This window comes from Lynx rufus, unplaced genomic scaffold (genome assembly GCF_022079265.1).
Source record: "Lynx rufus isolate CCGP_SWC_20201006 ecotype Redwood Valley unplaced genomic scaffold, mLynRuf1.p SCAF_3, whole genome shotgun sequence".
In the NCBI taxonomy this organism is placed as follows: domain Eukaryota; kingdom Metazoa; phylum Chordata; class Mammalia; order Carnivora; family Felidae; genus Lynx; species Lynx rufus.
In genome coordinates this window covers 202,397,599-202,415,004 of record NW_025814845.1, presented here as the reverse complement: position 1 = coordinate 202,415,004, position 17,406 = coordinate 202,397,599, and the positions used below count along the sequence as shown (strand labels likewise).

At 47.0% G+C, this 17,406-nt stretch overlaps 1 protein-coding gene across 3 annotated transcripts in view; it reads right to left on the bottom strand.

The window, feature by feature from the left end:
* Positions 1-17,406, bottom strand: part of TDRP (testis development related protein) — a 41,468-nt gene that overhangs the window by 3,945 nt on the left and 20,117 nt on the right. The window contains exon 2 of one of the 3 annotated variants that reach the window (XM_047090412.1): positions 708-825. The exons of 1 other annotated variant lie outside the window; for it this stretch is intronic. In XM_047090412.1, the coding sequence (XP_046946368.1) occupies positions 708-746 (39 nt within the window). In that variant the 5' untranslated portion in view covers positions 747-825. Of the gene's footprint in view, positions 1-707; positions 2,080-17,406 lie in introns of those variants that run through there. One more of the 3 variants, XM_047090411.1, reaches the window with a different exon arrangement.

Below are 17,406 nucleotides of genomic sequence, written 5' to 3'. Positions count from 1 at the left end.
GAGAGGAGGTCACTTTAGTGAGTCTGTCCCAGTCCAGATGTGTCTCAGTCCATGCCTGGAACCTCAGACTCAAAGGTCTGTGTTAATAAGGAATGGAGGAAAAGGCAGGTCCCCCGAGCAGGTGCCTTGTGCATGAACTCACCGAGCTGGGCCTGGATTTCTCCTGTTTGTGAGGGAGTGGAGGGGAACAGAGGGGGACTCCTAGGGGGCAGACCTAGCTTTCAGATACTTTGACATGTTAAATATGTAACATAAAGTGACTGTGGACACTGAACCAAGAGGCTGCATGATGGCCACGGCTTCCGACAGTATCTGAGAACAGAGAAAATGGCTCGTTAACGAACCTGCTGGGTGACCCGATGGCCCAGCAGCCCTGAGAGGGTCCAGCCCAATCCTGAGTGTAAATGTGGGTGCGAGCCGGTCAGGGCCGCCCCACGGGAGAACCGTTCTCGACGAGGAGGCCTTTTCAGAGCGTGCAGATGAGCTGGGGAGACGGCTACGTCCTCCCGTGCTGCGGTCACCAGGCGGGGGGGACGTGAGCCAGCAGCAGTGCTGTCCAGCCCCGGGGTCCTCCTTGTTCTCAGCTTCCCTGTCGACTCTGTATCAACTTCTGCACGTTAATAAATTTCCATTTGTAACTTTTCAGTCTTTCTACCGTGTGCCCCGGCCGTTCCTCACCCTCCCCAGAAGCCAAAAGCGTCTTTTACCAGGAAGGTCAGAGTTCTTGGGCTCATTCTGTGGGACATCAAATCCTTGTTAGTTCACAGATCTGTTGAAGACCTGGGTTCAGGCGGTGAGGATGGGGGTCTCTACGGACAGGTGACACTGGAAGAGGCAGAAGTCACATGGAACTACACGGACAGATGATAGATGGCAGCAGGCCCGCAAAGCAGAGGAGCCGGCGGTGAGTGCCCGTGTGACTCGGTGGGGCGGGTGGAACTGTGTGCAGCCACGGCCGGCCGGGCACTCGGCTCTGTGGGCCTGACGCCCGTGCCACAGACTGAGCTCTGACCACAGTGGTAGAAAACTAGACATCGTTAAAGGAGGAAAGCGAGAAACTCAGGAACACCTGGAAATTAAAAACCATTCTTCTGAACAGCCAACGGATCAAAGGAGAAATTTAAACAAAAATCTTGAGACGAACAAAAATGGAAAACAACGTACAGAAACCCGGGGGATGTAGCAAAAGCTGTGCTAAGAGGACGCTCGTACAGAAACAAGAAAGCCTGCAAGTAAACCACCTAACACTGTGTCTCAAGGTGCTAGAAAAAGAATAACAAACTGAGCCCAAAGCTGGCGGAATGAAGGAAACGGTAAAGATTAGAGGAGAAATAAGCGAAATACAGAACATAAAACGGACAAATCTTTAGCTAGACTCACCAAGGAAAACAGGAGCCACGTGAACAAAATTTTATGTAAAAGACAGAAGACATGACAGCTGATATATCGCTCATGACCACAGGATGGTAAGAAGCTATGAACAACATACACCAGCAAACTAAATGACCTCGAAAAAATGGATAAATTCTTAGAAACATACAACCTACCAAGACTGAAGTAGGAAGAAATAGAAAATCTGCACAAACCATTACTACGAAGGAGACTGAATCCATAATCAAAAGTCTCCCAAGGAAGGAAAGCCCCGGACCAGTGGGCTTCACTGGTGACTCTACCGAACACTTTAAAAGAATTAACACTAATCCTTCTCAAACGGTTCCAAAAACTAAAAGAGGAAGGAACACTCCCAAACTCATTTACAAGGAAGGCCCGCATTATCCTAACAGCAAAGCCAGAAAAGGACACTTCAAGCAAAAAAAAAAAAATCATATATATATATATATATATATAGGCCAGTACCTCTGATGAATATAGATGCAAAAATTCTCAATAAAATACTAGCAGACCCAACTTCACAGCACGTTGTAAGAATCCCTTGCCGTGGTCAAGTGAGATTTATCCCTGGGATGTGAGAATGGTTCAAATATGCAAGTTGATAAACACAGTCCTTCAGGGGCGCCTGGGTGGCGCAGTCGGTTAAGCGTCCGACTTCAGCCAGGTCATGATCTCGCACTCCGTGAGTTTGAGCCCCGCGTCGGGCTCTGGGCTGATGGCTCAGAGCCTGGAGCCTGTTTCCGATTCTGTGTCTCCCTCTCTCTCTGCCCCTTGCCCGTTCATGCTCTGTCTCTCTCTGTCCCAAAAATAAATAAACGTTGAAAAAAAAAAACCAAAAAACAAAAAAAAAAAACCAAAACACAGTCCTTCATAAATGAAAGAATCAAAGGAAACAATCTTACCTTAGTAGATGCAAAAAACGTATTTAACAAAATGCAACACCCGCTCATGATTAAAAACTCAACAAATTCGGTATAGAAGGAACAGAACAACTGAGTAAAGGTAATAAATGACAAGCCCACAGCTAACATCGCACTCGATGGTGAAAGGCTGAAAGCTTCCCTCAGATCAAAAACGAAACAAGGACACTCACCCCTGTTCAACCTAGCAATGCATGTCCTAGCTAGGGCAACTGGACAAGGAAAAGGAGGAAGGGGCGTCAGAACTGGAAAGGATTATGTGAAACTGTCTCTGTTTGCAGAATACATGATTTTATATACAGAAAACCCCACAGACTCCAGCAAACCACTGTCAGGTCTAATCCACGATTTCAGTGCGTCTGCAGCGTGCAAATTAACATTCAGAATTCAGTAACCTTTCTTTATGTTAACAGTGAATTTTCTAAAAAGGAAATAAAATGCTCCCCTTTACAACAGCATCAAAAACAATAAACTACTTAACAATAAATTTAATCAACTGGTGAAAGAGCTCTACACTGAAAACTACAAGACACTGGCGAAAGAAAAGTGCAGAGGACAGAAAGAGAGAGTATCCTCTGTTCACGGACTCCAGCGATACTGCCCAAATCTCCATACTTCCCAAAGCTGACTACACACTCAGTGTGATCCCTGAATGATTCCAATGGTATTTTTTTTTTAACAAACAATCCTAAAAATGCGTACAGAACCACAAAAGACCCCAGATAGCCAAACCACTAAGAAAGAAAAAGTGGGAAGCTCCACGCTCCTGGATTACGAAGCTGGCATAATAAAACCCCATGGCACTGGCAAAGACACAAGGACATACAGGGAACAGAACCAGCAGCCCAGAAATAAACCCTTATACACAGTCACCCAGTACCTAATGAGAGCCATTAACATTCAGTGTAGAAAAGACAAGCTTCCTCAGTAAAAGTTTTCGGGAAAACTGGCCCACTGTCTTGTAGCACTCACAAAAATTAGCTAGAAATGCATTAAAGACTTAAATTTAAGACTGGAAAACCATACGGGGCACCTGGGTGGCCCAGCTGGTTGAGCATCCAACTTCAGCTCAGCTCATGATCACGGTTCATGGGTTCGAGCCCCGCGTCAGGCTCTGTGCTGACAGCTCAGAGCCTGGAGCCTGCTTCAGATTCTGTGTCTCCCTCTCTCTGTGCCCCTCCCCTGCTCACGCTGTGTGTGTCTCTCTCTCTCAAAAATAAACATTTAAAAAAATTTTGAAGGAAAGAAAAAGAGACTGGAAAATCACGGAAGTCCTAGAAGAGAACAGGACAAAGCCCCTTGACATGGGTCGTGGTGATGCCTTTTGAGTGTGACACCTAAGGAAGGCATAAGCGATGAAAGCAAGACTACACAACTGGGACCAAACCAGAGTCTGCACAGAACAAATGACCAGCAAAATGAAAAAACAAACAAACAAACACCCCAGCCTGCAGAATAAGGAAAAAATGTGCAAACCATGTAGCTGATAAAGTGGTAATATCCAAAATATATAAAGAACTCTACCTTAATAACAACAAAACAATAATCCTATTTTAAAATGGGGAAAAGATCTGAATAGGAACTTTTCCAAGGCCACGTACACACTAAGGTGCCCCACGTCACCCCTCACCAGGGAGATACGAGGCACTTCTGTCACAATGTCCGGACTCAAAAATTAGAAACTGCAGGTGCTGGTGAGGATGGGGAGAAACCACTGGTGGGAAGGTACCTGGGTGCAGCCACTGTGGAAAACTGTGTAGAGGTTTCTCAAACGACTGAAAATGGAAGTACCGTGTGATCCAGCATTTCACTCCAAGGAGGCAAAACCGACACTGAAGGGGCACCCGCACCCCGTTTTCAGAGCAGCACGAGCATTATTCACAAGAGCCAAGATAAGGAAATAGCCTGAGTTTCCACTGACGCATGAAGGAAACGTAGTACACACACAAGGGAATAGCATTCAGCCATAAAACAAGAAGGAAGTCCCGCTGTTTGTGACAACGTGGATGGACCTCGAAGGGACTGTACCAACGGAGAAATCAGGGAAACACAAATACTGGGATCTCACTTGTTAATGGCATCTTAAAAACAAACTCAAGAAAAAAGCGAACAGATTTGTGGATACTGGAGGCACACTGAGGGGGTGCGGAATTGGAGGAAGGGATCCAGCGGTACAAACTCCCAGCTAGAAGATAAGGAAGTGCTGAGGCGCAACGTACGACATGGGGACACGGCCGAGTCTGTGATACATCCCAGAAGTTCTATGAAAAGAAAAAACATCTTTCCTTCTCATGTAGGTGACACGATGTCGCTGTGCCCAGAATTCCAGCCGCCGTGCTGCACGTCTGGTGCTCAGCGGTGCCGTCTGCAGCGACACATCCACAAAATGAGAAATAAAACAAGGGAACCTGCAAACTTCACCTCCTTGGATCAGGATACAGACCCTTATCCATGCCGTCCTTCAAACTTCAGTCTCACACTTCATTATCTCCAACAAGATGTCCCCAAATTACTTGAAAACCAAATAGAGAGTCATCCGCATTGTCTTCGGTTGCTCCTCAGGCAATAAAATGCTAGGCTGAAGTGCTTGAGTTACCCCAAGGCAGCAAGGGCAAACTCTTTAATTCCTGGCATCATGAGCAACCCCAGAAGCACCTGTTCACGGTACTGAGAAAGCAGCGGCTACTGTCCCCAGGGGCCTGCTGCAACTCTTGGTCCAAAATGTACCAATACACAGATTTTACCCCAACAGGAAAAACTACAACACTGAATGGTGATGGGGGCGTCTGGGGGGTTCAGTCAGCTAAGTGCCTGACTCCTGATCTCAGCTCAGGTCATTATCTCACAGTTCATGGCATGAAGCCCCGAGTCAGGGTCTGTGCTGACAGTGCAGAGCCTGCTTGGGATTTTCTCTCTCTCTGTCTCTGTCCCTCCCCTGCTCGCATGTGCAAACACTCTCTCAAAATAAATAAACCTAAAAAAAAAAAACAACAAAGCCCTGAATGGTGACGGATGAGCCACACCATTTCATTGGAGAGGACAAAGGGAATATTGTACCAAAATACCTCTGAGAAACAGGAACTAATGCAGGGACCCCAAAGAAGAATACGACACAACACACTGGTTAAGTCCCACACATGCCACGTAACCTGTGGGCACTGGTTCCGTCCATGTCCCGCGTAATGCCAATACTTTAATAAAAGCAATTAAATGTGTGTACTTTTTCAAGGTATTTGAGTTCACAGGGGATTTTTAGGGGAGAAAGTTAAAAATCGTTGGGTCAGGTATGCCAATATTGTATTAGGAGATCACTGTTGTCAGTAATTATATGGTGAGAGTTCAAGGTCAGTGTGTAAGTCACCAGGTGTGCGGTGTGTGACCTGGTGCGAGTGACTTACGTACGTGAACCCACGAGTGCTCTGATGCCCAGAATCGCTCGCACGCTAAACGCATCTTCTGGTGTCGACGCAGAAGAACCGGAGAACCACGTTCCCAGCCACGGCGGATCACACGCGGGGCTCCCGGGTCGCACTCTGCACCCAGGGAAGGGAGGTGACGGCGCGTGTGTTGGCGGCAGGGCCACGGGAACCTCCCCAGAGCCTCTTCTTGGCATCAGCATCAGCCAGCGTGTGCTCACTCTGCCTGAAGGCCGTGGAGACGACACCTGCTCTACAGCCTCGCTCCCAAGCTACGAGCGGCCCACGCGGGAATGGGCACGGGCTGCCGTGTCTCAAGGAACATGGAGAGCCACAGCCAGGCCAAGGGTTCCAATTACGATGTCATTTTCAGAGACTTTTTCTAGACCATTCTAAACTTGAGAACTCACAATAATCTTACGTTTACACACCCAGAGGTTACTGACACACTGGTAATCCTGGAGAAAATGCTTTCACCACCCAGTTCAGGCCTCTAGGTCAAACTGAATCCATATCCCCAGCTCTGTAGAGGTGTTGGGCCACAGGGACAATTCTGACCGGGACACTCAGCAGCCCACAGGAAGCGCACGCTGAAAATACCTCAGAGGGACGTGGTCTGACTCCCGCTGGCGTGGAGAGAAGCTCGGAGGCCGCGCCGGGGAGGCAGAGACCTGGCCTTCCTGGCAGAGGGAGGCACTGGGCCAGTGTGAAGCCGACAGGGGCAGCCTGGTTCCCAAGCCCTGCTTGTCCCCACTGTCCCACCTGGAGGACCGGATGACAGAGACGTCTTGGGTACACGCAGATGCAAAGGCAATGGTGACAAGCATCCCTCCCTCCACCGAGGGCGTGTGGCTAACCGGGGTCCTTGAGGTGGGTAAGAGTGAGAAGGGCCGGCCCTCCGCCCGAAACAAGGGGCCACAGGCCGCCCTGCTGGAGAGCCGGCCTTCTGAGACCCCAGGGGCGCCCGCTGACGGCCCTCGGTCAGGCTGGGGTGAAGCGTGAGTGGCACACACGGTCCCGAGACCAGCACAGTAAGCGACCGTGTCCTGCACAGGTGCTCCCTGGGGGCCTGCGGGTCAAAGGCACTTGTAACCACAGGGCGCAGGAGCGGCACGCGGCCACTCACTCTGAGGCGCACAGTCCCGTGGCCGTGCCCACGGACGGGACACACACAGGAACTCAGGACCCTTAGACGTGTGTGCACGTCTCTTCTTTCACAGACCCCGAGCATCCACACCAGCTCTGCACCGTTCACATGGGTGGAAGGGAAGCCTGGGATTCAGAGGAAAGCGGATCTTTGTGTGGACGAGGCCAGTGAACAAGAAAACACACTCTGTGGTCCCAAACAGGGTCCAAACCCGACGCCCGTCAGCAGAGGGCTCAGTGAGACAGCAGGGTGCGTCTGCACCCAGCTACAAGGGCCCACGGGCGCGACCACGACACTGCCAGCAACATGTGCACACGAATCACAAAGGCAGAATGCCAACAGTCCCCACTCCCTACCGGGTGGTGCCCCTGTACGTGCAGGTGCAGCCATGTCTAGTCTTTATACAGTGACGTGTACGTGTTCACGTACATGTCCTGATGGAGTCATCCCTGCGTGGGGCGTTGAAGTTTTTATATGTTTACACCTGTCTTTTAGACGTGTATCTGCTATGCCAACAGCACAGCAAGGAAAGAACTGGTTGGCTGGCAAATTAAGAAGAGACTCCTTGTTCACCCTTTGAGTGTCTTAGTTTGGGCAGTTGTAACAGACCACTGACGGAGCGGCTCACCCAACACTTAATCCTCCCAGTGCTGGAGGCCGGACGGGCAGATCTGGGGTCAGGTGAGGGTCCACCTCCTCCTGGTGCACAGACAGTGTCTTCCCTGTGTCCCCGTGTGGAGGAGGAAGGGCCAGGAGCGCCGTGGGGTCTCCTCTGTGAGGACCCTAACCCCATCACGGAGGCTGCACCCTCACGACCTCCTCTCCTCACAAAGCCCCCCTTCTGAACGGTCACCCTGGGGCTTAGGTTTCACCGAATGAAGTCGAGGGGGACACAGACACAGCCTATAGCACTAGTGAACGTATATCCACCAAAAACGTACGTGTCTTGAGCTGCCGTCCTAAGACCTGGTGAGTCGGCGTTCCTCCTCTGAGCCACAAAGGCAGCAAGTAACTGAGTCACTGTTTTCTCAGTTCTCTCTGGGGATTATGACCTGACCCCATCCTGGCTGCACAGAAGAGGAAGTAATTCACCTTGTATCACATCTGAACTCTTGCCAGATCAGCAGACTGGCACAGGCTCCCATCGCAGCAACCCCTCTCAGCCCCTCCCACCTGTGGGAAGGGGCAGGAAAGAGGGCACACGGTGCCCCCCACACAGCGACACTCAGGCGGCCCAGGAAGTGAAAGGCAGGCAGAGCCCTCCACGTGGCCTGTCCTCCTGGTCCTTAGGTAAACACAGCTCACCAGGAAAGCAGGGAAGACAGGGCAGGGGTTGGGGCGGGCGGGCAGGGCAAATCAAAATGCAGATGAGGACACGAAAAGGAGACCAGACATTACTGAAGAGATACGAAGTCAAATGGGAGAAGAACCACACGCAAGAGAGAAAGGTTTAGGACAAAACGAATGTAAACGCTGTTGCGTCCAGATGCGAGTTTCACGAGGAAACACAAGACGATGGTGGGGAACGCCAGCCGCAGCAGTGCCCCCGGCACAGAACAAAACCCCTTCTCAAGCCCCCACGCACACACGTGGGGACAAAGGACAGCAGGCACGTTTACACCTGCTGAGAAAGACCGGTTCCAGGAGCGTGGCAAGAGCCCATGTTTTCAGCACGCCTCTGGGCAGCAGTGGAGGCCGGAGGGAGACGTCCTAAGGGACAATAACTGCGTCTAGAATTTTGTGCCACAGGTGACATGTGAAAGCAAAAAACCGCAACAAGAAATAAGAGCCACTCTCCGACCGTGGAAAGCGTCTCTCATGCTGTGGAGGAGCCCGTCCTGCAAGTGCTCCGCTCTAAATCGGCCGAACAGGGAGAGGACCGTTCACACACACAGCATGCACTCCCTACAGAACTCCTAGCCCATATACTGCAGAGTGAGCACTGCGCTCGGAAGCGCGGAATCCAGTGTCTTGAGGGATAGCTTAAAACATTAAAACTGATAAATTCTGAAGAGCAAAAGTTATGGTGGAGAGAGAACGAGTTGGGAACTGCTTCTTTTACTTGTGACTTTATAGGTCTTTTTTACCTGGAAAAATAAAAAACAAGAAAAACACTAGGAACGGTTGGCATATATAATAACATCCAGTGACCTCTCCCAGCCTGGCACTCAGACAACAGAGAAAAATAACAGGCATCCAGATTGACAAGGAAGAAGTAAACTTTCACTATTTGCAGATGACAGGATACTCTATGGAGAACATCTGAAAGACTCCACCAAAAAATGGCTACAACTGATAAAATAAATTCAGGAAAGTGGCAGGATACAAAATCAACATAAAGAAATCTGTTGCATTTCTATGTACCAATAATAAGGCAGCAAAAACATAAATTAGGAAAATAATTCCACTTACAAATGCACCAAAAATAAGATACCCAGAAATAAACCTAACCAAAGAGGTAAAAGATCTGTACTCTGGAAACTATAAAACACTGATAAAAGAAACTGAAAAAGACACAAAGAAATGCAAGGACATCCCATGCTCATGGATAGGAAGGACAAATATTGTTAAAATGTCAATACTACCCAAAACAATCTACAGAATTAATGCAATCGCTATCAAAATACCAACAGCATTCTTCACAGAGCTAGAACAAACAATCCTAAAATTTGTATGGAACCACAAAAGACCCCAAATAGCCGAAGAAATCTTGAAAAAGAAAAGTAAAGCTGGAGGCATCACCATTCAACTTCGAGTTATATTACAAAGCTATAGTGATAGAAACAGTATGGTACTGGCACAGAAATAGGAAGTATATCAATACAACAGAATAGAAAACCCAGAAATGGACCCACAACTATATGGCCAACTCATCTTCGACAAAGCAGGAAAGAATTTGATGGAAAAAAAGACGGTCTCTTCAACAAATGGTGCTAGGAAAACTGGAGGGTGGCATGCAGAAGAATGAAGAACTGGACCACTTTCTTAACACCATACACAAAAATAAATTCAAAATGAATGAAAGTCCTAAATATGAGGCAGGAAACTATCAAAATCCTAGACAAGAACACAGGCAGCTACCTCTTTGACAACGGCCACAGTAACTTTATGAGACACGTCTCTGTAGGCAAGGGAAACAAAAGCAAAAGTAAACTACTGGGACTATATCAAAATAAAAAGCTCTTGCACAGTGAAGGTAACAACAAAACTAAAGGCAACTGTGCAAATGATATAGCCAAAAAGGAGTTAGTACCCAACCTACATAAAAAATTTATCAAGGGCGCCTGGGTGGCTCAGTCGGTTAAGTGTCCAGGTCTTGATGTCGGCTCAGGTCATTATCTCACTGTTAGTGAGTTTGAGCCCTGCATCAGGCCCTGTGCTGACAGTGCAGAGCCTGCTTGGGATTTCTCTCTCCCTCTCTCTGTCTCTGCCCCTCCTCAGCTTGCTCACTCGCTCGCTCTCAATAAATACATACATACATACATACATACATACAAAAAAAGAACTTCTCAAACTTGATATCCAAAAAAGCAATTAAAATATAAGAAGACATGAATAGAGAATTTTCCAAAGATGAGGTACAGACAGCCAACAGACACATGAAAAGATGCCTGACATCACTCATCATCAGGGAAATGCAAATCAAAACTACAATGAGAGATCACCTCACACCTGTCAGAATGGCTAATAAATTAGCAACACAGGAGACCAGTGTTAGCGAGGATGTGGAGAGGAAAGAACCCTCTTGCACTGTTGGTAGGAATGCAACCTCGTGCAGCCACAATACTGAGGGTCCTCAAAAAGTTAAAAATAGAGCTACCTGATATTCAGCAACTGCACTAGGTTCTTGCCCAAAGAATGCAAAAATGCTAATTCAAAGGGATACATGCACCTGGATGTTTACAGCAGCATTACCTACAACAGAAAAACTATGGAAGCAGCCCAAGTGTCCATTGCCTGATGACACACACATGCACACACACACACTAGAATGTCACTCGGCCATTAAAAAGAATTAACAACGATGTGGATGGAGCTGAAGAGGATAATGCCTAAGTGAAAGAAATCAGCGAGAGAAAGACAACTCTATGATTTCACTCAGATGTGGAATTTGGGAAACAAACCAGCAAAGGAGAAAGAGACAGAGACAAACCAAAAAAGAGACTCTTAACTCCAGAGAACACACGGGTGGTCACCAGAGGGGAGGGGGGCGGGGGGAGGGAAGCAGGTGTTGGGGACAAAGGATACACTTGTGGTGAGGGCACCGGCTGTGGTGTGGACGTGCAAGGTCACTGTATTGCACACCTGGAACTAATATTACACTGTGTGTTAACTACACCGGAATAAAGATTAAAAACTTTTAAAAATCCAGCCTTCAACATGAATTTTATAAAACTAAAAACAGCCAAGTAGAAAAATGGGCACAACAAAGGAAAAGCCAGTCTCTGGACACATGGTGTCCAAAGATGGTGACCTGGGAGCTGCCTGGGAGACCTGGGTCTCGGCCTCGCCACCTCAGGTCAGCTCTGCAAGTTCACTGTGTCCATGAGGGTGGAAGAACAAAGGATCTCGGTGGCGGCTGAGCTGCTGTCATTTAAATAGCTCTCCTGTTCTGCCCCGGGTTGTGACCCAGTTGTGATCCCTGCCAGGAGGGGATGGCTCGGCTGATGGGGCAGCACCCACAGGGGCTCCTCGGGTTTCTCTGAAAAGCTGAGACGCTGCATTTGGGGTAACAACGTGTTCCTTTCTCTCTTTAGTCTTCTTTGTCTCGTTTAGCCTTGGGACGCAGCAGTGACGTGCTAATTAAGAGTCATGAGGCCAGGACACAGTGACAGAAGGCAGTGTCCCTAATCAATTTGTTTACCAAGTGAGTGTGAGGATCAAGTTTACAAGATGCTCAGAGAAGGGAAGTCGGGGGCACTGCGGAGCCTCCGGACCAGCACACTCAGTCCGGCACCGTAAAACCTCTGCACTTAATACCCACAGACTGTCAGGAAGAGGTGGGTAAGCCGCACGCGACCTGTCAATTCCTGTGAGTGTGGCCAGCATACACCCTCAGTCAACCCACGTCTTCACACGCTAGCATTTACATTTCAGACCAATCAATGTGCCAAAAGCCAGCGAGGACGGCGGCGAGACAGCCACTCGGACAAGCGAGCTTGTGTTCTTTGCTTGGGCACATTCTGCAACCCAAAGTTAATAATAATAAACTCACTCAGAACTGATTTTAAGTGGCATTTTTAATCATTTCCCATCCCTAGAGATTTCTACCTTACGTCCTTCACAATATCTGTTTGAAAACCAAACAGTAAACTGACAGTGGTAACTACTTATTTAGAGCAAGGAGAATCTGGAGCGGGGAAGAGGGCATTTGTACTTCCCACACCCAGCCGCCTAACAAAGTACTTCGTGGAAATGAAAATTAACCTTCCTAAATGACGAGTTAACGTTCAGTCTACACAAACCGTAACTGCATGGAGTCTTGAACGCCGGATGGAAACAAACGTGTTAATCAGAGCACGTGGAGGGCTTCGGCGATCTCGCACCGAACAGCACGCACGCCTGTCTGTGGCACAGAGCGGCCTGGCGCGGCCTCCTGGGCACAGGTGCCCTCCCATCCAGCAGGCACCGGACACATTACTGCTCCGTGGGAATCCACGCGCACCTGTGGTCGGCACTCGTCGGCTCCAGTAACCGGCCGGCGGCAGGGGTGGGGGGGAGCGGGACTTGGAGAGCAGCTCTGGAAGAAAAAGACTTTCTATCCAAAGGGGCTGACCTCCTATTAAAAACAATTCACAAGCTCTGCTCAGCATCAGCCATTGCTGGCTTTCTAGATACCCCGTAGGCTAGAACAGAGCGATATCCCATAGGCTGCAAGATTTCAAGGCAGTCTGAACTTGAAAAAGTTGGTCCATTAGTTGTACCTGACGGATGTAAATTTGCCTCCTGGTTCACCTTGTGTCAAGAGCTAAAACTGGACCTAACCTTGTCTTACTTCTTGGTGGGTAATAACTGAAAATAAAGGTTTTATTTCCATGCTCTCTTCTTAAAAGTAATGAGAACAATCAAACAGGAGTCATTTATCATCACGTGTTTTCTGACCTGTGTGTGCACCCCCAAGACAATGATCATATTTCATTCCCCCCCTCTTCTATTTAGATTTTGTTTACGTGGGGTTTTTGTTAAACCAGGCTGTTGGATATCACTTGGAAGGGATACCAATTACAATTAGAAAGCTGAATTCTTAACTTTTAAAATCAATTTCAAGGACATGACAATTGGCATTTCTCTCAGAAACCACGTTTTGAGTGTGGAGGTTAATTGTACGGAATGCCACTCTTTTTTTTAAACAAATGGTACAATATAAAGAAAATCCCTTAATCAATAGAGATCTCTGAGTAATAAAAAGACAGATACATAGATAAAAGTTTTAAAAAAGTCCGCTTTCCAAAAATAATTTTGAAGCAGCCAAAAAAAAAAAAAGAATGCATGACCAACCACAGACACACACACACACATCTGAGTGAGAGCACCCAGATGTTGGATTTAACAACAACAGAAGTACTACAAAGCAGCCATTATCAATATGTTCTAACAGGACTGAGGGAAACAACGTCAAAGAATAAATAAAGGTATGACGGCAACGCTGCCCCACGAGAAAACATCAGTAAAGACACAGACGTGACCATGAAGACCAGGAAGTACAACAAATGAAACAAAAACTTACTGGCGGGTTTCAGCAGGTCTTAATTTGGAGACTAAAGACCCCCCCAACCCAAAGAAGGATCAGCACAGATCGATTACGAAGCCAACAACCAGGGACAACGAGAATGAAGAAAAACAAGGCAGCGGCACACGCCCAACCAAAAGCGCCAGGAGAAGGGAGAGTCGACAGAACGTTACCTGGCTTCACTGAAAACCAAAAACCAGTATGTCCGGAAAGCTTAACAAAGTACAAATGGGATGAACACACACCCGCAAACACACACACACCAAAATCCATCCGCCGCCGGTTCACGGGACACCGTCCCAACGTGAAGCACCAGGAGTGGTCTCCGTCCTGCAGGACTGACCTGCCCGCAGCCGGACTGCTGGCGTCCCGGGACACCCCCACTTCGGATGGAAGAGAGATCAATGCAGGGCTCCCATGATCCGTTCCGGTACCAGAACTGAAAGAAAACTTCACAGAAACTAAGGAAACCTCCAGACCGAAGACTACAGGTGTCAGCCGGGCAACGGCCGAATGAAGAGACACACAGGGGAGGCGGGGGAGGCCGTGCAGGGCCTCGGCGCCCTCCTCCAGAGCCGGCCCGCTCTTCACCCCCCACCCCCTGCACCTCTGTGTGCTCACCAGCCACAAAGCTCCACTAAGTCTCGTGTGCAAAGTTTTTATTGGAGTTTCATGCTGCAGGCATGACTGACTAAATCACTGGCCAGAAGCTAGATTTCAATGTCCAGTCTTCTCCCTTCTGGAAATCTCAAGCCTCTCGTCACAGGCCTGGTCCTTCTAGTGACGAATCCTCATCTTCAGTCATTGTGTTAGCAAAACAAACGCTCCTCACATTCAGGAAATCTCAAGGATTTTAGAGCCTCTGTGCTAGGTATCAGGAGCAAGGACCACACACATTTTTTATTACACCACACAAAGACAAGGAGAGAATCTTGAAAACTACAAGAGAAAATGATTAGTCGCTTACCAAGGAAGCCCTAGGAAGACTGAAAGCTGACTCTCCCAAGACAACAGTGGAGGCGAGGAGGCCGTGGAGTATCACATCCAAAGCACCAGCAAACAACGGCTGTCAAACAAAAATCCTTACCCATTAAAGCTATCTTTCAGAAAGAAAGATGAAATCAAGACTTCCCTAGATAAACAAGTTTGAAAGAATGTGTTGCCTTACAAGAAGCACTACAGGAAGCCCCTTGGGCTAAAAGCAAGTAACACAGTGAGCAGATCCACAGGGAACACAAAGAACATGGTAAGGAGATGAGGTCATTTCATATAAAACACAGTATAAGGCCTCCTTTTTTGCCTTCTTATAATTAACTTAAAAAAGTATATAATACAATATGTATATAATACAATGTTGGGCCCACAACATCTACAAATATAATGCATGTGTAATGTATTTGCCAGTAATGACATAAAGGAAGTGGGTGGGAAGAAAAGTGTACTGGACTAATTACTACAGACAGTAAGTGACAAACTAAAATGTTATGTGAGAAAATACACACAACGCAAAAGGGAACAGAAGAGAAATAGAGAAGCAAAAAAACCTGGGACACAGAAAACAAAAAGTAAAATGTCAGATGTAAACCCCACCACAGTGATACTATTACATGTAAGTGGATTAAATAATCAGTCAAAGGCAGAGACTGCCATACTGAATTATAAAATCTGATCCTACTAAAGGGTGCCTACAGGAAACATACCCTAACTTCAAAGATACAGGAGACTGAAAGTAAAAGGAAGAGAGATCATAGAAACAAGCAACCACACACACACACACACACACACACACACACACACACACACACACACAAAGCTAGAGCAGTTCCATCAGTGAATAAGATAAACATTAAAATTTCAAAAGTTGCTAAAGATAGAGAAATTTCATAATGACAAATGGATATGACAATTAAAGACATACAGACTCATACTAACAACAAAATGCAAAAGGAAAAATGGGGGCGCCTGGGTAGCTCAGTCAGTTGGGCGTCCGACTGTATTTCGGCTCAGGTCATGATCTCATGGTTTAAGAGTTCAAACCTAGTGTCTGGCTGTATGCTGACAGTGCAGAGCCTGCTTGGGATTCTTGCTTTGTGTGTGTGTGTGTGTGTGTGTGTGTGTGTGTGTGTGTGTGTGTGTGTGTCAAAATAAATAAACTTAAAGTTTAAAAAAATAGGGGCGCCTGGGTGGCTCAGTCAGTTAAGCATCTGACTTTGGCTCAGGTCACGATCTCAGTTTGTGGGTTTGAGCCTCACGTCGGGCTCTGTGCTAACAGCTCAGAGCCTGGAGCCTGCTTCGGATTCTGTGTCTCCCTCTCTCTCTGCCCCTCCCCTGCTTGCACTCTCTCTCTCAAAAATAAAATAAAACATTTTTTTAAAAGTAAAATAAAAAGGAAGCAAAACCAGACAGAAATAAAGGGAGAATGAGATAAGCCAACAATCACTATCAAACATGAACACCCCTACACATACAATAAGCCACAGGAGCAACAAAAACACTCCAACAACAGAGCACACTCTGAAGTGTGCAAAGAGCAGGGTACAGGAGGGAATGTACACCAGACCCAGAACAAACCTCCGTATATTTGTTAACAGGATGAACTCCTTCTGAGTAGGTTCTCTGACAACAGTGGTATGAGATCAGAAATCAACAGCAAGAAAACTCACAAATACTGGAAATTAAACAACACATTCCTAAACAACCACCGAGTCAAACAGGGACTGAAAAGGGAAACCAAAAATAGTTCGAAATAAATTACAGACAAGACACAACCTACCCAAACTCATGGGATTCAGTTAAGCAGTGCTTACAGGAAAATGTTTACCTTTAAATGTCTATATAAAGAACAAGGATTTCAAATAAATAATCTAAACTTCCACCTTAACACTGGAAAAACAAATAACCTAACACAAAGGAGAAGGAAAGAAATAAAAAAGATGAAAGCAGAAACCAGAGAGAAGAAAGTAACAGTTAACAAAAACAAAAGCTGGCTCTTTCAAAAGATCAACAAAATTGACAAATCTTTAGACTGACCAAAGGAAAAAGAGAGGAGACTCAAATTACTAGAATCAGTAATGAAAGAGGAGACATTATTATTGACTTTACAAAAATAAGGATAATAGGGATGCTTGGGTGGGCTCAGTCAGTTAAGTTGAGGCTTGATTTTAGCTCAGGTCATGATCTCAGGGTTTGTGAGTTCAAGCCCCGAGTCAGGCTCTGTGCTGTGCTGTGCTGACAGCACAGAGCCTGCTTAGGATTCTCTCTCTCCCTCTCTGTCTCCACCCCTCCCCCATTCACAGTCTCTTGTGCGCTCTCTCAAAATGAATATTTTTTTTTCAACGTTTATTTATTCTTTTTTTTTTTTTTTGGGACAGAGAGAGACACAGCATGAACGGGGGAGGGGCAGAGAGAGACGGAGACACAGAATCGGAAACAGGCTCCAGGCTCTGAGCCATCAGCCCAGAGCCTGACGCGGGGCTCGAACTCACGGACCGCGAGATCGTGACCTGGCTGAAGTCGGACGCTCAACCGACTGCGCCACCCAGGCGCCCCTCAAAATGAATATTTTTTAAAAAAACCTTAAAAAATGAGAACTCTGAACAACTGTATGTCAACAAATTACATAACACAAATCAAATTCCTACATAGACACACTACCAAAATGGACTCAAGAAAACAAAAAATCTGAATAGACTTCTAAAACAATCGGACAAATTGAATCAATAATCCAGAAGCTACCCTAAAAGAAAGGCACAGGCTCAGATGTCTTCACCACCGAATCCTACCAAACACTTAAAAGAATAA